The sequence below is a fragment of the Hyaloscypha bicolor genome (assembly GCF_002865645.1).
Source record: "Hyaloscypha bicolor E unplaced genomic scaffold K444scaffold_189, whole genome shotgun sequence".
Classification (NCBI taxonomy): Eukaryota; Fungi; Ascomycota; class Leotiomycetes; order Helotiales; family Hyaloscyphaceae; genus Hyaloscypha; species Hyaloscypha bicolor.
The window spans coordinates 593,978-613,025 of record NW_020194691.1 but is presented as its reverse complement, the minus strand read 5'-3'; the positions used below and the strand labels follow the sequence as shown (position 1 = coordinate 613,025).

Sequence of the window (19,048 nt, the reverse complement as noted above, 5' to 3'; positions counted from 1 at the left end):
AAAGGGCGGCCGTCGAGGCCTTTATCAAGTCGACAGAACGTTCTAACGGCCAACTCTAATTCCCGAACGAACTCTTTTTAGTGGGTGGCGTTGACCCGCGTTCTCCTCCCCGCTTCGCGGCCTTATCATCATCGCAGCCTGCAACCTTCCTCTTCTGACATCCCCAACCTTAAAATGCACGTCGGCCTCATGGATATTCTGTTTTTCCGCGTCGTCTCCACAGAAATGACCGTGGTAGCCCATCAGAACCCGATGAACTGCCGCCTGAAGTATGAAGATGCTAGGACGAGGACCCAAAAGGTAGCTTGATCGGCAGTGAAGAGATCGGCCGGCGTCACTATCTAGCTCTCCCGTTTATCCTGTGAGGGGGGGGGGGAATCTTGCCCCATGGCACTTCACGATAATGAAAGATAGGTAGGTTCCTATCTCTTGTTCAATCTCTGACTGCTTCCTTCATCGGAGATGCTTTGTATTTTGCTCCATATCTCCAAGATATCTTGACCACTTCCCCCCTCTCTCGCCCGTTGCATGATCTGAGACCATTTCTCTTAAGACATATTTCGAGAATACGTTACACGGGAGCCCTCATCCGCTGGACCTCTGACCGCATCATAAAATGGTAGATATGGGGAAAATCCAGGACGCTTCATCTGAGGACCCAGAAAAAAAGATTGACTTATCGCCGAACATCACCTATGGGGAGGGAGAAATCAAGAACACTAGATACATGCACGCAGATCCGAATGATGGAGACGAAGCATTGAAAGCTTTCATGGGCCATGAAGGGGAAACCATCGAGCTCACACCAGAAGCGGAGAGGAAGCTTCTGAGGAAGATTGATCTGAACCTCATGCCAGTACGTTCCCCCCTTCCAGTCTCGAGACCCCGCTAATTTTCACCTCGCAGATGCTCTGCGTAGTCTATGGCCTCAACTACCTTGACAAAACAACCCTCTCTTACGCCAGCATCATGGGCCTGCAAAAAGACATCGGATTGAAAGGGGATAACTACCAATGGTTAGGAAGCATGTTTTACATCGGGTACATCTTCTGGGAATACCCCACCAACCGACTCCTCCAACGGCTCCCTTTGGCGAAATGGTCTGCATTCAATATCATAATGTGGGGCTTGACACTGTGTTGCTTGGCAGCAGTCAGCAACTTCGCTGGTGCTGTCGCGGTGCGATTCTTCCTTGGTGTATTTGAAGCTGCCGTTACTCCAGGGTTCGCATTGTTCACCTCACAGTGGTACACGAGAAAAGAGCAAGGAACACGAACTGGGATCTGGTTCAGCTTTAATGGCTTTGCTCAGATCTTTGGCGGGTGTCTTGCATATGGAATCTCCGTTGGAGTCAAGAAACACGGTTCTGCCATTGAGCCCTGGAAGATTGTTTTCTTGACTATCGGGCTACTGACTGCAAGTATTGGATGCATATTCTTGTATTTCATGCCGGATAATCAGTTGAACGCGAAGTTCTTGACGCCCAATGAGAGGCTGATGGCTGTGGAGAGGATTCGGAAGAATCAGCAGGGTGTGGGCAACAAGCATTTCAAGATGTACCAGCTGAAGGAAGCTTTACTAGATCCGATGACGTGGGCGTTTACTTTCTTTGCTTTCGTTGCTGATATTCCAAATGGTCAGTGCACATCTGATGGACTTCCAGGAGATCGTGCTAACATTGTCCAGGCGGTCTCTCAAACTTCTTCTCCCAGCTGATCGTCTCATTCGGTTACACCGCCGACCAGTCCCTTCTTTACGGCACGCCAGGCGGAGCCGTCGAAGTCGTCGCCCTCGTAATCTGTGGCTTCCTAGGAGATCGTTACGGCAATCGCGTCTTATTCGGAATGTCCGGCATGATCCTCTCAATTGTCGGCATGCTCCTCATCGTCTGCCTCCCGCTCTCCAACAACTCCGGGCGTCTCGCGGGCTTCTACCTAACCTCTGCCTCACCCACCGGCTTCGTGGCCCTGCTCTCCCTCATCTCTTCCAACGTCGCCGGCTACACTAAGAAAACGACAGTCGGAGCACTATATCTGATTGGGTACTGCGCTGGCAACATCATCGGTCCGCAGACTTTCAGACCGAAGGACAAACCGAGGTATAAGCCTGCTGAGATTACGATTCTTGTCTGTTGGGGCATTTGTGTGCTGGACTTGGGGTTTATTGCTTGGTATTATAGGCGGATGAATAAGAAGAATGAGGGGATCAGGATGGAGCCTGGGTATACGAAGTTGGATAAGCAGGAGTTTTTGGATTTGACGGATAGGGAGAACCCGGAGTTTGTCTATACCCTGTAGGATCCTGGACGCAGGCTGTTTTCTCCTCGACTTGTCGAGAATTGCAGGCACAGTGGCTGTCATCAAATGAGGGAATGAGAAATAAATTGTTCAAACTTTCGAGGGCGTGGTCATCAAACAAGTTAAGGTTAAGGGGAAACGAATCATTTACTCAAGCGCGGGCGTGTTTCTCAAACAATCTCGAGAAACAAGGTTTCCCTTGCTCGTCGGCCCCAACCCCTTAATCATACAGTAAACAACTGCTGTCCATCAACTATACGAAATCTGTGCAGCCACACAAACCAGTGTCCATCGCATACTGTAGTATATGCGCAAAATGCACAACATCGCGGCACATGCCAGATCGCTACCATGCTCGCGCACCTGCACGGCCCTGTTCCTGTCTGGTCTTCGTTTAGGCAAGCAGGGACATGGAGCTTTCGTGTGGGGTTGAGATTCATGCGATATGCGGTTCTGGGAACCACATGTTCTCGGCCTCGGGTACCGTTTGAAATCGATCTCAACAACAAAGCAGTCGAGTTCGGATCGGCAAGGCAAGGTATGTGAAGTTACTTGTGGAGGGTCGAAAGTATTGTTGTAGCACATCCAGGATGTGCGCTAAGAACAGTCGGACCACAGGGACGAAATTGCAGGGCAACTTGCACTTTGGAGCCCGATTCAGACCAAGTTTTGGGGGCTGTTTTGGTAGGTATCGTGGAGATGAGGGGTTTCCATTGTGTATCAAAGTATCGCTGCCAGAATTGCAAGTGGCAGTGCGGATACATTCAGTGCATTTTGCCAAGCAAAGCACATCCAACCAGTTCACGACCTCGTCTTCCTGTACACCATCCGAACCAGTGCATTCACGAAATTCATGGAATTCAGGTACAGCATCGGACGATCCACAGTTGCGCCGTTGAACAAACAGTGGAGCGCAATGCGATGGAGGCACGATCCATCTAGATGCCAGACCTAGAGTTCAGCTCTGTGGGAGCGCGGAGTCGGACCAAAGGAGCAAACCAGGAACCACGCTTAAACACTGTGGGGGTAGCTGAACTGCGGTTCACTGTCACTGAACAGGCACACAGTGGAGGCGATCTTCATATATATTTGTTTATTTGAGTATGGTTCTCACGTTTGAACTCTCAAACGCTATCAAGATTCAGCGAGCGGAGGATGAGATGAAAAGGGGAAGCGGGAAGGCAATCAGGTCTGTGCAAACGTTGCATCGTGCGGCTCTGTCATCAAAGCCATATGTTTAACCTTACGTGCGCAAAGTCAAGCGTAATACGGAATACGAAAGTCATCTCGATTAGGGCGGAAGGAGAACATGACTCGCTGCTCCTATGTGTCCACCGTCGGATTGCAAGTGATTAGACGACAGCAGCGGTGAAAGCAGGAAGGCGAGATGGTGCTATTGGTTTTCGTTGGAGATTCAAGCCGCTTGGATCAAGAGGCTCTGCAAGCCCAGTGATAAGGACGGAAGTTCGAACTCCCTCCGTATTTACACTTCGCCACTTGCAATTTGAAGCACCTCTTCGGTTCGTCTGAACTCCCCAGCCACGTCTGGGTCAGTTGATTCGTTCCTTCGCTCGAGCCTCGCGGCCGCCGAAGCCCTTCCCGAGTCGAGCAAAAACAGCCGTGGGTCCTCCCCTACGGCTGGGCTACAGCCTACAGGCTGGATTTTCGGAGCTGAAGCTTGAGGTCCCCGGACCCCGAGGCAGCATCTGCGCCCAAAAGGGTCAAATGCTGGAAACTCACGCCATAATCCATGCCTGCTCCCTGCCATGTGGCGTTCCCTTCTCGTTTCATAGGGCCACTGGACCCCGGATCACGATTATGCATTCCACGACCGGGCCACCCAGACTCCTCCACCTGGTCCACAACCCCTGCACCACCACAACACCACTTTCCCGGGACTCCACTGTGGCAGAAACTGGCCAGTGGCTGGGCGACGAGATGAAAATCCCCCTCACCGGCCCGCCCAGTGGGTTGCCCTTCCGGGGGCGAGGCACGGGCTCCCGACTAGGGGTTGTAATAACCTTCTCCATGCACACTGCTATTGAGAAGGGTGCCCACTGCCCAGCCAATCGCGGCCCATGAAAACCTCCCCAAACCTCCCAAAGTTGATTCTCTCTCCGTGGGTCTGGACCTTGGGCGTAAATGGGCCAATTGCACGTCTTGCTTGGCGATGACCGCTGGGAACTCTGGGAGGCATTTGCAGATTCTTGCAGTTCTGGTCCTGGCCTGCCAACTTGCCAAGGTCGATCCAGCACGCCCCCCCCAGGCTTGTCCAGTACAAGGTACCTCTCCAGCGTGCACAACAAAGCATGAGCCTGGATAATATCGCAAACGGGATGCATAACATGGGGCCCCCGTTATGGCTTGGGGAAATCAGTGCCTGCCCTCTTGTTCAACACTTCCCGCGCCTCACACGACCTTTAAACCTCTCCCGACGGCATGAACCTCTTTTCAGCCTCCGCTCTTGAACTAAACATGTACCTCCACTGACGTCTTTCTAAGACATTGGGATCGGGGACAACGATCTTGTTCGTCGTTCAATCTAGCTATGAAGCTTCCTCAACTTCTCGCCGGTACGCTGATGGCGCGCCAGGCGGTGCAGCTTTTGCCCTCTACATTCTGCTCGCCGGAATGTCGTGAGTACCCCCTACGTCCCTCTCCGCCGTCGGCACGCGAATTGAACCCCAACTAATCCTCTGAAGCGTCGTGTAAAACAGATGTTGGGAACTTCGACGGAGCTACGACGTCGTGTGTTGCGAACTCGTCGTTCATCCAGAATTGCGGGCTCTGTCAATCATGCGTGATGACCTACGCCATCGAGAACGGAGGGATCGATACGCTGGCAAACGTCGAACAGGGTCTGGTCAACATCCTCAACTTGTGCGAGAATACAACCGTCTCTGCGGATATTGAGGCTTTACAGTCGCAAGCGTCGAGGATGTCTGTTCTGGGAGCGGAACTCGCAACGACCACCGATCCGGCTCTGGCATCGCTGACGGGGTCGATCAACATGGCCATCACATCTCCTCCAACTGCGGCGTCTGGCTCGCATACTGGTACACCTGCATGGATGACGATGACTGGAGATGATGAGAATGCATCGTGGCGGTCGGTCCTGTCAACAGCGACCTGGGCCTCAGCCTACTATTCCTACAAGTCAGCCGGTAAACATCAACCCTCCCTACCATCTCGTCTCTCCTACTAACCCGCATCCTTAGCAGAGCAGACAACCGCAACCGCAACCTCGAGCTCGACCCCGAAACCCACACAATCTGCTGCCCCGGCACCTCTAAGCCTGACCTGGATCGCTGGCCCCGTTGTTGGCTCTGTAATGGGCATGTGTACCGTCTTCATAGTGATCTTCTTCACACGGCGAAAACAGCGAAAAGAGCACATTGAAGAGATTATGAAGGTGGTAGAGATACCCAAGGACTTCCAAGACGCCGACAACGACTCTGCGCACTCGCCAGCTCCACCTGCGAAGGTGCAATTGCGTTCTGAGCGCGTGCCAGCGGTGGAGGCGGGAACGACGGAGATCTATGAGATGCCTGCTGTTGAGCCCGTTGGGAGCGAACTGAACACACCGATGGAGACGAGGATGAGGGACGATTGGCCTGTTAGTCCGCTGAGACCGATGCCTTTGTCGCCGCTATCGGGGCTGTTTGCAGCGGTTGAGCTGCGGGACCAGAGGAATGGTGGTGATGTTTCGCCGAGGCATAACACGTTCTATCACGCTTGAGTGGGCGACGAGTTTTAATGTTTGGATATACTACGGGCTTCGGAGTCCACGGCTCGTCCCGTCCTAGGGATCTCGCTACGGATATTGCTCAACATCATTTTCAATTTATGATGTGGCACTGTGTTGGCTAAAGTCAAACTTGCCGCTCGCTTGAGCATACCATATTGGGCATTGGGTTATGGAGTACAGGATACGGGTTTATTGTGGGAAGCAAGCGATGGCGCTTGGGGAATGTGATTTCGATGATGAGCTAGGGAAGAGACTTGGGGCTGGAAATGGCCATGAGCCGAAGTTGGACACAGTTCCACACAGTCGACAGGAATATTAATTAGCAGTGGATGAAAAACTCATGGCTGTAAGCCGAGTAGAGGGCCATAGCATATAGCATGAAAAGGCGCAGAAGAAGGTAGAAGCTTGCTTGGCAGCACTCGGTGCTCCGCCTTGCTGAGATGGAATGGTTCCTTGGTTGATACAGTTTACAATAATACCCAAAAACAATCCAAATAAATCATTTAAAAACAAACAGTTCATCGCCATTTGATCCACATGTCTCATGTCTCAACTATATTTACCCCTCATCGCACTTGATACACCTCGGGGAAAAGGCAGAAAGATCGATCTGTTTGGTGTATGGGGGGCTTTGCACTGAGGCCCCCTCTCTTTCATGCGAACCGGGATCTCGGAAACTGAAAACGGAATGTTTTTTTAATTTTTTTAACGCGAACTGTTGTGTTGAAACGCAAAACAAAGAAAGGGAAGGTCTGCCTGGCAAACGAACATTTGTTTCTCAGAAGGAGGATATCGTAGAGATCAGGAGGCCGGGTAGACAGCATGGGCAAAGTGCAATGTTGTTGATGGCTCGCGGAATCGTCATTTATAAATTTTATATATGTGAGTACTCATGTCGGATGAGCGATCAGCAACAACTGGTACGTACCACGGTTCCTAGCCAAATTAATAAAAAAGGCATTCTGTCTCGAAGTCAACTAAAAGTCGGCATGATGGGCGTTACGATCTAGGCAGGATATTAGAAAGAAGGCACTGATTGCAGTGCGTACCTGTAGAGTCCGTGAGGTGAGAAGCTTCAGAGCCTCAAAGGAAGGCCGCTGCCAAAGAGGCTACCAGCAAGCCTTGGGATAGGGTCGAGGAGACCGCTGGGTGATCACAGGTCGCCTAAGCCCGAGAAAATAATACCGGATGGATGAGTTAGAGTGCCGTATTGGCTATTTCTGCGTTAGAATAAGGGCAAGGGAAAGGACTTCATTCAAGGGGGTCGGTAACTTACAGTCTGCTATGCTATTATCATCTGCGGTGCTATCATCCGCTGTGCTATCAACATCTGCTATTGACCCAGTGGTGTCTGTCTACTGCTCCTATGATTGGGGAAAGCTTACCTGGTTATTTTGGAGTGCTGGAAACTTCAGGCACGTCGGGGGCGCTTGGAGCAATCGGGAGATCGGACAGGCGTGAAGTTCTTGGAACAGTTGGGGAGTCTGGAGTCCCAGGAAGGCTTGGAGTACCAGAAACAGACGAGAGGCTTGGGGTTCTTGTAAAGTCGGGGACAGTTGGGAGGCTGGGAGTATCTGGAGCAGTTGAGAGGCTTGGAAGTCCAGGAAAGCTGGTAGCAATTGATAGAGCCGGCAAGCTTGGAGTGCCGGAAGTGCTGGGGATGGGCCCATACGAATAGACGTTGACTCGATTTCCTGTGCCGCAAACTAGATACAATCATACAAAGGATTAAATCACTATTCTTTCAGACACACGCACCTTGTGTATTGTCCCCTTCGCATTGCATCGCTAATGGCTTCTCGCAGCCGGAAGGACTGGTGATTATTCCATTTGCAAACTCTTTTTGCTGTCCGGAGGAGCTTTGTCATCACAATCTAAGAATATCATGAGACATAACTCACTTTGATTCAATATAAAGAACTTACATTTGTCCTTTGTCATACTCAACGCCAGCGAACTTGAAACCAGAGGTTTTGCATTCCACCTGGCAACATTTGATCGTCATCTTGAGCTTCTTTGCTTCTATTCCCGAGGTTTTCGGTATTTTTAAGCTATGTGCTTCGCCGGGTCTCGGGGTGTCGTTACAACATCCCAGCGATGTCCATTCCATAATTCCAGTCGGTGGACTAGAGCTAGTACTGCAGAGCCACCGTCACGTCCACACATCCGACGTTTTCTCTGATGTGGAAAGCACCTACGCGCACACCCAGTTTCGATCTTGAGCATCATAATTTGAGATAGTGATAGTTTAGACTTGAGGTTGAAAGCGTGCCACAGTCGGTCCAAAGTAGATGACAGATCAGCACTTCTCATTTTCAATCCCTCCGTGTAACACAACCAAACGGAGCGCTCTGTTGAAGTTCCATGCAAAACAACACGACCAAATATTTCCCCTAGGGATCGAATTGCAGGCAGGTGAGTACGGTACAGAACTAGCCGACAGGGCAGCATGGCCACACTGAAGACCTGATTGTGACTGAGCGGCTGTGTGCTGGGAGCATAAGAAGAAATCTCCAAGACTTCGGAATCGATTCCAAATATCATTGAACATGGCCGAGAACTACCCGAAACTCTTCAATATATCGACAGGGACAAAATATCAAAGGAAATGGTCTGTCTGGAACTCTAGTGGGAAGACTCGAGGGCGTGACGAGGCCCTGATCATGATTTTGAACAAGGTCAGAAGATGACGATGCTGACGAGGTCAATATCCACATCTTGCAATCATTTTGCTCCCATACGGTAGTGGTGGATGTCATATCGATCCTACAATTTGAATGATCAGTCTCACGATGCGTTGATGTGTCGATATTGTGAAATGGAGTCTCCAAAAACATTTGAGGCCGTTCTGGCGCGGCCGCTAGCGTGCCGTCCAAAGCTGCCCCGCCATCTCATTCTGACTTCCCCTCCTCATCTCCCTCCCCTACTCCAACAAACGCTCTATCTTCTTACCAACAAAATCAAACTTAAAATGGCAGATACAGAAACCGAGACTGTCCTCCCCAGCGAACCCCAATCCCGACATGTAGTCTACTGCGGCGGTTGGTCTCCCTACCCTCTTCCCCTCACCTCCCACAAGAAACCTAGCTAACCTGACCTTCTCCGTAGTCTGCTCATTACCACCAGAGGTACAAGCTCTTCTCGCGTTAATTTGGGGTCTGGGATGGGATACAAGCTAAATGGAAGAGGGAGTAGTACTGCGAGTTCGGCGGTACGGTCAAGAAATGCCAGGACTGGCTGCAGAAGAATCACGCGGATATGTATGACAGGCTGTGGTCTGAAGGTCTGTCCCTCTCTTTTCCCTCCATATCGTTTTATGTGCGAGGTCCTCCTGCGTGCCGGTGTGCTGACGGTCTTGGTATAACAGACGCCCTAGCAGCAGCAACCTCAACCCTCTCCCTCGACGCACAAAAGCGGGCAGAAAAGGACGCCCACAAAAAAGCCCTGAAAGCCGAAGCCGCTGAGCAGAAACATTTACAACAAATCGCCGAGTCGAAAGTTACAATCAAGCGGGTGGAGAGGAATAAGGTGCGCCATTTCACCTCCCGGTTGCCCAGACTAACAATGGTGTTCGTCCTCGTGAAATTGGATACTAATTATTTCACAGAGGAAGTTCGTGACCACCGTAACAGGCCTGGAAGCGTTTGGGCTAGAGAATAAGAAGGTAGCGAAAGATCTAGGCAAGAAGTTCGCGACGGGAGCGAGCGTGACGAAGGTCCCGAGTGGAGGCGAGGAGATTGTCGTGCAGGGCGACGTGAGTGAGGAGATTGAGGAGTTTTTGTTGGAGAAGTATAAGGTTATTCCCGAGGATAATATTGAGCTGGTGGAGGATAAGAAGAAGAAGGGTGCTGGGGCCGGGGGGTGATACTCTCTCCCACTTCTCTTCTTTGTTTTGGGGGGGAAATGCTGGGTTCTTCATACACAAGGACATTTCTCTGCATTCAATTTCCTCGCGATTGAAAAAGCAGACAGAACCAGGACGCCGTGCTAAGTACAGAACTATGGGACAAGAATCCAGACAAGAACTCGGTTTCTCTTCCAGGACTCCTCTTCTCAGATAGACCACTCTCGGTTTCTCTCTTTGAGAGCTCTTCCACTCCAGACGTCAACTCAATTCCTCTTCCTCAAAACCCTTCCGCCCGTCGTAGGTGCAGCAGCCGGTTTACTAGCCGGCAACTTCTTCTGGCTCCCCATCCCCTTAATCGTAGTCATAACCGTCTTCTTCTCCTTCACCGGCGCCGCCTTCTTCGCTACCCCAGGTTTCCTAACCACAGTCGTGGTGCTCGAATCACTCGAGTCACTAATCGCCCTTCCCCTCCCAATCTTTGGCGCTGATGCCGGTGGTGCCGTCCTCTTTCCACGTCCTGCTCCTGCACTCGTATTTGTACTCGTGCTTGTATCTGTACCCTTTCTCGTACCTGCTCCTCGCGTCGTCTTGGCCTTCTCTACCATGTTTGTGAGGATTGATGATGGGCCTCCGACGTGTGTTGGTGCTACTGGCTTTAGAGGGGAGATGGGACGAGCGAGGTGTGATCGTGCTGGTGAAACAGCAGTGCGGACTGGTGATCGGGGCAGGGAACGTGAATTTGCAGAGCGTGGTGAGAGGACTTGGGAGGGCTGCAGTTTGTCGCGGGAAGTGGTTCGTGTAGGGACAATCGGTCCACGGGCTCGTTTCCTCGGGTTCTCGATATCTTCGTTTTCTTTGTCGACGGAGATGGCATCACTTCTTCAGTTAGCAGGGCACATAGAGCCAGGAGAAGAAAACATACCTCAATCGCTTCTGACCGCGTTGCGGTGATGGACTGGCGCGACTTTGCTCCTCTTGAATCAGATTCTTGGCCGGTGACCTCGGCTTCTCTACCCTTAATGGCCCTGCTACCGCTGTCGATGCTCCCTGGTTGTGCTTCAAGAGCAACTCTCCCATATTTACTTTCCGCATTGCCATGGGGATGCGGTGGACTCGAATCTCAATACGCGATCGCAGAACTTGTGCTTGGTGCATATACTGGGCGCGAAGCTTTCTGGCGCGTTCCGTAACTGTTGTCCAGTGTGTCAGTGAAATTCTCAACGTGTACACTTCTGTTTGTTGGGGCACTTACTCTCGAGTTGTAGGTTATCAATCAATGCCTGCTTCTGCCCCACTGTGATTCCCATCCTCACTTTCTTGATAGGGCTTCGATTTGATGAAGTTCTTGCTGGACTGCGCGTCTTGGTGGCTACTATTTGTGACTGCTGTACGTCTACAGAGCCGGCGGATTCGGTGGACTTGCGCTGTTTCTTGGAGCGCGTCGGTGCCATGTTAAGGTGTTGTGTGGCGATTTATTGGAAATTCGTGTATTTGAAAGTTTTTCGATGATAAAAGAGCAATGGTGAGCTTAAAGCGTAAGATTGCGAATGGTTTTCTGCTTGATCGTGAAGTGTTCTTGGTTGAAGTTGCTTCCTCGAAAGTAAACAAAAGCCTCGAGCCGCACCGTTCCGCGCTAGGCCAAACAAAGTTCCGAGCTACAGGGATCTTGCACGACAAGGTACGCGCAGCCACAGCTACCTACTGTAGAGCGTTCAACATCAAGTTCGCCATTCCACAGCTTCCTTCCTACCACAACGAAAACATACCCTGAACCCACCTCTCCAACTCACACAAGTCCTCTACAGAGGCACAGCATCAAGATGGTCCTCGAAGCAGTAATGGTAGTAGTAGACAACAGCGAAAGCAGTCGAAACGGCGACTACACACCTACCAGATTCGAAGCCCAATCCGACGCCGTCTCCCTCATCTTCTCCGCCATCACACAAGCCAACCCTGAGTCATCCGTCGGTCTGATGAGCATGGGTGGCAAAGGTCCAGAGGTGCTCGTCACGTTAACGACGGACCATGGCAAGATTCTGGAGGGTTTACATCGAACGAAGAGCAAGATTCGAGGAGGTAGTCATCTGGCTACGGGGATTCAGATCGCTGGTGTATGTTCCTTATTCTCCCTTCCCTTCCAGATATTGTACTGATTAGGGTTGAACTACAGCTCGCACTCAAGCACCGCCAAAACAAATCCCAAAAACAACGCATCATAGTCTTCACCTGCTCCCCGATCCCCGAAGACGAAAAAACCCTGATCAAGCTCGCGAAGAAGATGAAGAAGAACGGCGTAGCGATCGACTTCGTCGCTTTCGGAGAGCTAGATGATGAGAATACGAAGAAGCTGACGAGCTTCAATGAGAATGTTAAGGGTGGTGATGGCAGCCATTTTGCGATTATCCCACCGGGACCGGGACTGCTGAGTGACCAGCTCGTGACGAGCCCGATATTGAATGGTGATGGATCGGCGGGTGGTGCGGGTGCTGGTGGTGAGGGCGGTGGGGGAGGGGATGCCTTTGAGTTTGGCATTGATCCGAGTCTGGATCCTGAGTTGGCGCTGGCATTGAGGATGAGTATGGAGGAGGAGAAGGCGAGAGTTGAAAAGGCGAATAAGGAGAAGGCGGAGCAGGAGGCCAAGGAGAAGGCTGCTGCGTTGCCAGAGATCAAGGAGGAAGATGAGGCTAGTCAGCCGCTGTTGAATCAGGATGGGGAGGCGAGTGCTGGCAAGGAGGACAAGAAGGATGATGATGATGCGGATAAGATGGATACGGCATAGAACGGGAGGTTTAGCATTGGTGGCGTTGGTATTGTAGGATTGTACCATTAGATTTGCCATAAGTATAATGGTAGCGTGGTCTTCTAGAGCTTTAGCAGCTATGGATCTCCCCAGCGTCTTAAGGACTGGCAGAGTTTCACTGCACCTCTGTATATTTTCCTGCAAGACGTCTTGCTCTTGTCTGGCCAGGCAGAGATCTTCCAACAGCGAGGTTCTTTCCTCCAGAAGCCTCCATTCATCCCATGCCATGCCAGGCGATGCCAGGCCTCCCCTTCCTTTCCTTGCAGATGTCATAATGCCTAATCCCCCCCCTCCCCAATCACCTCGAGTTCAAAACCCTCAAATACCCAACTAATCTCCTCTCCCACCCCTCACACCGCACCGGCATCTCCAGCTGATAAAACGGATTCTTCATTACATAGTCCCCATACAACTCATAAATCTTGCCCATAATCTTATCCACATTCGGCTGCTGAGGTTCTGTAAAGAGCAGGAATTTCGTGCCGGTGAGGGTGGAGAAGCATTGTAGGCGGAAGTTCTCGGTCTCGAGGACTTCGATTCCCGAGGGCGGGTCCGGGCGTGTGGAGGGGTCCAGGGAGGGGGGTGGGTGCAATGGGTGTAGACGGGTTGTTATTGCGTGGACTCTGTTGTTGTGTTAGAGGAGAGAAGGGGAAAGGGCTGGAGGGGATGGAGAGAGGAGGCGACAAACCCGTGGAATGTCCCAGCTAGCACCAGGTAGTCGTTAATATTCAGTTTGTTCAATCCATCTGCGAAGTCGCGCTGGTAGATGAGACCACCGGCTTTGTTAATTATTATTAGAGCGTAGACGACCCTGCCAGTACAATCAGTCTTCTCCTCCGTCCTGTCTATCAATCTAGGGGCTTACATTGTGCTTCTTCCTGCTTCTGCTATTGCGCTGGGTATGTGCGTTGGCAGGGTAGATTGGGGATAGAATCGAGGATTGAGCGTTTGCAGAGCTGTAGCTGTACGAAGAGAATGCTTATTTTGTAAGTGAACGGAGGAGTGAAGGGAATTGGAAGTGTCGTTGCAGCAGGCGCATTCACTTTTTTGAAGTGAGTTGACAAGGCTCGGCAAACTACCCCAGATTCGCTTCGAAAGAGAGCGAGCGAGCGAGCAATCTTCAAAGCCGACCTCGAATTTCTCCACGCGACGGCAGCACCCTACCAGAACCTCCTTCTTCAACCACCTTGCTCCCTTCTCAATCCAACTCCGTCGCCTTCGACCTCCCCTCCTCAGCAACAGATCAACGTCAAGCACACAAGTATCGACAAGGACAGGGCAGCAGAAGGCGAGTCCGGCGTCGAGAAGATGTCCGCACACGCACCCACCTCCCGCTCCCGCGAAGCTCCGCAAGGCGACGAAGAAGCCAGCTCCGAACTGAAGCTCGGTGAATTCCAGGATGTAGACGCGTTGACGCATAGTGAAGCGGCGCTGGTTATCAATGCGCTGGTGCAGAAGCGGAGCGCGGATCGGAAGAATGTCAATGAGACTGAGTATGCATCTCTTTTCCCTTTTATTTTGGGAGGAGATGGTGGGCGGGTTGGAGAGAGATTGCAGTCTACATTTCCGGTGTGGGAGGTCTTGGGATGGGAGGGGAGCTCTTGGAAAGGGAAGGGGAAGCAAAGCTGACGAGAATAGGATGCTCTCCAAAACCCGCGACTACCTAGATCACTTCGCGCGCTTCAAGCGGAAAGAGAATGTCGAGGCTGTAGAACGCTTATTATCAGCGCATAAAGAGCTGGCGAAGTTTGAGAGGGCACAGTTGGGTATGTTGCGAGCTTGCGAGCATCTCCCTTCCCCTCCGTTGTGGAGAAATTTTACGACGAGGCCCAGAGGGAGGGGAAGGCAAAGAGAGCATGGTGCTAACTTTGGTGATAGGCAGTTTGTGCTGCGACACGGCCGAAGAAGCAAAGACTCTGGTCCCGAGTCTGCAGGACAAGATCTCGGATGACGATTTGCAGGAGCTATTGGATGAGATTACGAAGTTGATGGGATACGGCAACTAAGCCTCTCTTTCTCCTCTCTTATGGAATGGGAGGACACCAGAGCATAGCCGAAAATCGATGGATGGACGGGTGGATACCTGGCGTTGGTTTTTACAGGAATGGGAATTGATGGCATTACTGCATGGCATGGCGTGGGCAGACATGACATTTTCCCAATTGAAAAGGGATGGATGGCGTTTCTTGACAGACAGCAAACGATTTGATTTGACGGATAAATTTGAGAATGGGAAGATATTGAAGGAGGGAAAGGCAGAAAGAAAATGACTTGGATATCCAGACCCTGGTTGATGCCAAAATGATAGATAAGAGGGAGACACGCATCACGACAAATTTTCTCGTGGGTTCTCGCATGGGAAACCGAGTACTGCTGCCCGATTTGATTTCAAGCAAGAGGAAGGTGGTTTTTTTTTTCCTTCTCGAAATGAATCTTATTTCATCCTTTCTACGGAGTATAAAACGCCAAACTCCCCTCGCGTTATGCAACTAGGCAATCGACTGACTCAACTCCCCTCTCTAGCATTGAACGCCCCTTTCTGAACGCCCGCGAAACCCTGAAAGTTGCTGTTATGTACTATACAGTATCCATACATCTTCCTCCACCTTCGCCTCGCCAATATCCTGTTTGTTAACGCCGGGTATCATTTATCATCTTCTCTTCCTCACTTATCGCTGCGCCCACGTCTCCCACGTCTTAAAGTCATCAGTCGGCGTAAGACCAGTTGGCGACTCGTTGACCGATGTATTTCCGGCATTAACCTGCTCAAACGTCACATGTTCCCCTTTCATCAGCCCCTTTCCCTTCCCCTTCATCTCCCGCAACTCCATTTCCACCTTCTCGCCATTGCTATTCAGACAAGTCGCACCACTCCACCTCTCGGGACTCATTGGACTAACAACCACAGCCTCCTTCTCCTTCCCCTCTCTCATATCCACCTCGCTCATTGAAACCGCTTGCTTACCAGGGATCGAAAGGCTCGGATACGAGAGGTGCGAATACTGCATCTCCAAGTGAAACGGACTCTGTGGGCTGACGACCGACTGCGGAGTAATAACACCTAGACTCCCACGCTGAGAACCCCGATGCTGTGAAGGCGAAAGTGGGGAGTTGACGACGCCTAAACCAACAGGAATACTGCACGCACGCGCCAGAGTATTGTTCCTCACTCCGCCTCCGCCTCCGCCTCCACTTCGGGCAACATGCTGTACATAATCGGTTGGGTTATAACTCGTCGTTACACGGATCTCTCTATCTTGCTGAGAGGGATTTTGGGTGTACGAGGTTGGCACCTCAGCCTCCAACTCCGAGCGTCCGGATGGAGGAGAAGGGATGATTGGCGTGTTGTCCATCGGTCCTGCACATTCTCCAGCTCTAGGACTCGATTTCTGACGCTTTACTTGTGGTGTTCGGTGGGGGGAGGTGGCGGAGGGGGGTGGGGAGAAGGCGGGGTGCTGTAAGAGTTGTGAGACGTGGTATGCGGGGTGGGAGGTCATGAGTGGGGAGTGCATTTGTTGGCCTGGGTGGTAGGTGGGTGGTCGTGGCGAGTCGGCTCGGGAGGAGATGCCGCCGGTGTGGAAGGCTGGGTGTTCGGTCACGGGTGGTGGTGTGAGGCCGGATTTCTCGATGTCCAGGATGGGTGCGTCGATTGGGGAGTAAATGATCATGGAGTTGGTTGTGGTGGCTCGAGGGAGAGGAGTGGGAGCAGTTGCACGTCGGTTTGATGCGGGACTGGGAGTTTTGTAACGTCCTGAGAGATGGTCAGAGATATCCTCGATAATGCTGGAGGGGCTCGTACCTCCAAATTCAGCAAATACATTGCTGCTCCTTGGAACATCGACCTCTGGGCTTTGGGCCCGGCTTAGAACGTATCCCCTCGTTGGCATTCCGTATTTTGTGGTGGATTGCCCGACATTCTTTTTTTGTCTTCTTCGCATGCAGCAAAACCATAGTATTACCGACAGGATTGAGAGTGCGACCACTCCACCGACTACTCCGGCAATAATTGGTGCGGCTGGGCTCTTCGAAGACGAGCGCCCAACAGGTGTCAGGGAAGAAGTGGCAGAAACCGTTACCGTTGCTATGACGCTCACTGAGTCCAGTGTTGAGTCCGGTGTTGAGGTCGATGTGCTCGACGTGCTCGACGATCGTAAATTCAGTGACGCTGAGCTGAGCTGGTTCGGAGACGCACCAGCGTCTGGACAGGCAGGTAAATTGCAAGGGTCGACTGAACAGCAGCCTGCGAACAGTATTGTCGAAGTGTTGCATGTATACCACTGCGTACCGCTGCCTGATGGGCAACTATGCTCGTCCCTCTCGACGGTGTCGAGGAGTCGGAGATGCATCTTGAGGGTTGACCAAGGAAACGCAGAACACAATTATGATTATGAACGAGTCAACCTCGACAAAGGTGTCTAAGGAAAAGCGATGATGCACATGAAGGAATATTGAATTGACTTCAACTTTGCGGGAAAATGGAACACGAGTGAATATGACTTGATGGCTTTTCCAAAGGCGAACAGGCGTGACTTATCTTTGGCACCGTGTGGCACGGAATTCACCACTTCACCACTTCACCACCCCGACCCCAGTCTGGGAGCAGTAATAGGATGGAGGCTGCAGCTCATGTGTTCTGTCGGGTGTATCTTTGGATCACTTTGTACGTCTGTATCTTTTCTCGTGGGTGCAGCCTCCGCCCCCAGCTCTGTGTCCAGGATGAGGGGATGGGTTTCGCCGGGCGTGGTCGAATGGTGGAAGAGCTGCTGGGAGCAGCCAAAGAATAGCAGCCGGAACAGCACCGAGCTAGCCCCCGTTCAGGCTTAGCGCCCGGCTAAGCGCAGGCGCCCCAGACCTCCTACCAGGCTGCGCCCCATCCTTCCTTGCCCTCCCACGAATAGACGCAGCCTTGAAAGCTTCCCTCCCCCCCAGAGTCAGCACTCTCTTTATGTCGAGCGCCAAAGAATGTCCCGGGCCAAGTCTTGTGGGTGGGAAGCTGCACGAAGCCTGCAGGATCTGCCCTCAAAGCTCCTCTCTGGCTGGCTCCTTTCGCAGCGTTTCGGTGAGCGTCGTGAACTATCTCGTGACGAGAGTTCATAAAGAGCAACCCAAGATCCAAAGATGCCCAGCCGGAACATCACCCCATCTGCCTTGTCCAACATTCACATACTGTACATCTCCTTTACGAGGAATCTGCTGCGGTTCCCATTTCGTCCTCCAATCGCAAGCTCGCCCTCGTCAACATGCGGCCAAAATGTTGCCCTATATTTATCCGCTCCGTATCACCCGGACCCGGCAGACTGTTCAGGAACACCACTCCAGAAAGTTCTGTACAACCCCACCTTCAGGCACAGAAACGCATGTCATCCTCGCTTTATCTGCCGTGCGATGCGAGATCTAGCATCCAACCCCGGGAATAGCCTCAAGGACGGCCCCGCGAATCCTCTCTTCCTTTGATTCCATTTCCCTCGCCTCACCAAATTAATTTGTATATTTCTGTACACAAGAATGTAACCAACAATCCGAATCTGACTTCATCCTTCGAGAAGTTCTCATATTAATCTCGGATTAACGGCATTTGCGCTACATTTCTCGCTGGAAGTCTTCAAACCATGCCCCAAGGCTGAATGAAGCCTTGTAACATTTTCTATTTGCATTCCTTATGGGACTCGATTAGGCACACATCACCCTGCTAGAATATTTATGAACACACTCCGTTCGGCAGTCCCAGCCCCAACGTTTTCCCTTCAGGGCAGTACACTAAATTTACAGATATAAATCGAGCTGCATTGCCGCGCCGCCTCACGACGCAGAACCCTTCACCCACACCTTCTCGTCTACCCGTGGCCCCCAGAAGCAGGGCCGCATGCTACGCCTGACCAGCGTAAAGGATCCAACTATACCTCGTCTTCCCTTCATCCAACTTCCTCAAACTATCCCTCACCCCCGGTTTCGACAACGGAAACGGATCAATGACCGCTTCGCCCCATGCAACGCAGCAAACTCCAACATCTGCAAGTAAACAATCTTCCATAGCACCGTCGTTCTAACAACCCAACCTTCCAGCCCTCCAGCAGCAATCTCATGAACGGTATGTCCAACCTCGTCTCAAAATCCCTGATAGCAAGCGGATGATTGGTCGCCAGATTGGTAGGGGAGGAAGCGAGGCGCGACGCGCCGGAGGTAATCAGGTAACATTAAATTTGGTTTCGCGGAGAGCTCTCTTATGCTTGTCTGAGCACTTGTGACTTGTTGGAAACTTCCTTAAGAAGCCTTGGAGTCTACATGCATCACTGTGAAGGTAATCGTGCGCAAACGCTCTTCATTCTATCACATCAGGGGGACGGTTTCCGATTCTC

At 51.7% G+C, this 19,048-nt stretch overlaps 13 protein-coding genes across 13 annotated transcripts; 6 read left to right on the top strand and 7 right to left on the bottom strand.

Annotated features, from left to right (window-relative positions):
* Positions 1-419: 419 nt before the first annotated feature.
* On the top strand, positions 420-2,406 carry K444DRAFT_622376 (MFS allantoate transporter-like protein). The gene is made up of 3 exons (XM_024882085.1): positions 420-856; positions 907-1,636; positions 1,687-2,406. Exons 1-3 carry the CDS (start codon positions 617-619, stop codon positions 2,295-2,297), a joined length of 1,581 nt encoding a protein of 526 aa, XP_024726653.1. The 5' UTR covers positions 420-616; the 3' UTR covers positions 2,298-2,406.
* Positions 2,407-3,589: 1,183 nt separating this feature from the next.
* On the bottom strand, positions 3,590-4,138 carry K444DRAFT_282450 (uncharacterized protein). The gene has a single exon (XM_024871582.1). The coding sequence runs from the start codon at positions 4,063-4,065 to the stop codon at positions 3,781-3,783; it is 285 nt and encodes a 94-aa protein (XP_024726652.1). The 5' UTR covers positions 4,066-4,138; the 3' UTR covers positions 3,590-3,780.
* A 353-nt stretch (positions 4,139-4,491) lies between these two features.
* K444DRAFT_622373 (uncharacterized protein) lies at positions 4,492-6,535 on the top strand. The gene is made up of 3 exons (XM_024882084.1): positions 4,492-4,933; positions 5,000-5,461; positions 5,516-6,535. The coding sequence occupies exons 1-3, from the start codon at positions 4,846-4,848 to the stop codon at positions 6,034-6,036; spliced, it is 1,071 nt and encodes a 356-aa protein (XP_024726651.1). The 5' UTR covers positions 4,492-4,845; the 3' UTR covers positions 6,037-6,535.
* An 899-nt stretch (positions 6,536-7,434) lies between these two features.
* K444DRAFT_638360 (uncharacterized protein) lies at positions 7,435-8,050 on the bottom strand (the record flags this gene model as incomplete). Its single annotated transcript, XM_024884243.1, has 3 exons — positions 7,435-7,751; positions 7,804-7,904; positions 7,971-8,050. The coding sequence occupies 3 exons, from the start codon at positions 8,048-8,050 to the stop codon at positions 7,435-7,437; spliced, it is 498 nt and encodes a 165-aa protein (XP_024726650.1).
* On the bottom strand, positions 7,882-8,862 carry K444DRAFT_282385 (uncharacterized protein). The gene is made up of 2 exons (XM_024871581.1): positions 7,971-8,862; positions 7,882-7,919 (listed from the first exon to the last, which is right to left on the bottom strand). Exon 1 carries the CDS (start codon positions 8,587-8,589, stop codon positions 8,092-8,094), a length of 498 nt encoding a protein of 165 aa, XP_024726649.1. The 5' UTR covers positions 8,590-8,862; the 3' UTR covers positions 7,882-7,919; positions 7,971-8,091.
* Positions 8,863-8,963: 101 nt separating this feature from the next.
* Positions 8,964-10,356, top strand: K444DRAFT_622371 (translation machinery-associated protein 22). Its single transcript, XM_024882083.1, has 5 exons — positions 8,964-9,086; positions 9,154-9,173; positions 9,241-9,328; positions 9,413-9,573; positions 9,653-10,356. The coding sequence occupies exons 1-5, from the start codon at positions 9,017-9,019 to the stop codon at positions 9,908-9,910; spliced, it is 597 nt and encodes a 198-aa protein (XP_024726648.1). The 5' UTR covers positions 8,964-9,016; the 3' UTR covers positions 9,911-10,356.
* Positions 10,066-11,527, bottom strand: K444DRAFT_282373 (uncharacterized protein). Its single transcript, XM_024871580.1, has 3 exons — positions 11,145-11,527; positions 10,815-11,082; positions 10,066-10,768 (listed from the first exon to the last, which is right to left on the bottom strand). Exons 1-3 carry the CDS (start codon positions 11,341-11,343, stop codon positions 10,156-10,158), a joined length of 1,080 nt encoding a protein of 359 aa, XP_024726647.1. The 5' UTR covers positions 11,344-11,527; the 3' UTR covers positions 10,066-10,155.
* A 185-nt stretch (positions 11,528-11,712) lies between these two features.
* On the top strand, positions 11,713-12,671 carry K444DRAFT_548627 (vWA-like protein; the record flags this gene model as incomplete). Its single annotated transcript, XM_024876387.1, has 2 exons — positions 11,713-12,003; positions 12,063-12,671. The coding sequence occupies 2 exons, from the start codon at positions 11,713-11,715 to the stop codon at positions 12,669-12,671; spliced, it is 900 nt and encodes a 299-aa protein (XP_024726646.1).
* A 319-nt stretch (positions 12,672-12,990) lies between these two features.
* K444DRAFT_548751 (Sybindin-like protein) lies at positions 12,991-13,499 on the bottom strand (the record flags this gene model as incomplete). The annotated part of the gene is made up of 2 exons (XM_024876393.1): positions 12,991-13,315; positions 13,381-13,499. Coding segments are annotated over 2 exons (444 nt in total), but the record flags the coding sequence as incomplete, so codon positions are not given.
* A 324-nt stretch (positions 13,500-13,823) lies between these two features.
* Positions 13,824-14,755, top strand: K444DRAFT_282314 (uncharacterized protein). Its single transcript, XM_024871578.1, has 3 exons — positions 13,824-14,185; positions 14,331-14,458; positions 14,571-14,755. Exons 1-3 carry the CDS (start codon positions 14,001-14,003, stop codon positions 14,696-14,698), a joined length of 441 nt encoding a protein of 146 aa, XP_024726644.1. The 5' UTR covers positions 13,824-14,000; the 3' UTR covers positions 14,699-14,755.
* A 450-nt stretch (positions 14,756-15,205) lies between these two features.
* On the bottom strand, positions 15,206-17,170 carry K444DRAFT_282310 (uncharacterized protein). Its single transcript, XM_024871577.1, has 2 exons — positions 16,492-17,170; positions 15,206-16,443 (listed from the first exon to the last, which is right to left on the bottom strand). Exons 1-2 carry the CDS (start codon positions 17,036-17,038, stop codon positions 15,362-15,364), a joined length of 1,629 nt encoding a protein of 542 aa, XP_024726643.1. The 5' UTR covers positions 17,039-17,170; the 3' UTR covers positions 15,206-15,361.
* A 582-nt stretch (positions 17,171-17,752) lies between these two features.
* Positions 17,753-18,352, top strand: K444DRAFT_282303 (uncharacterized protein). The gene has a single exon (XM_024871576.1). The coding sequence runs from the start codon at positions 17,811-17,813 to the stop codon at positions 18,144-18,146; it is 336 nt and encodes a 111-aa protein (XP_024726642.1). The 5' UTR covers positions 17,753-17,810; the 3' UTR covers positions 18,147-18,352.
* A 15-nt stretch (positions 18,353-18,367) lies between these two features.
* On the bottom strand, positions 18,368-19,028 carry K444DRAFT_622365 (uncharacterized protein). Its single transcript, XM_024882082.1, has one exon. It carries the CDS (start codon positions 18,721-18,723, stop codon positions 18,559-18,561), a length of 165 nt encoding a protein of 54 aa, XP_024726641.1. The 5' UTR covers positions 18,724-19,028; the 3' UTR covers positions 18,368-18,558.
* Positions 19,029-19,048: the final 20 nt, after the last annotated feature.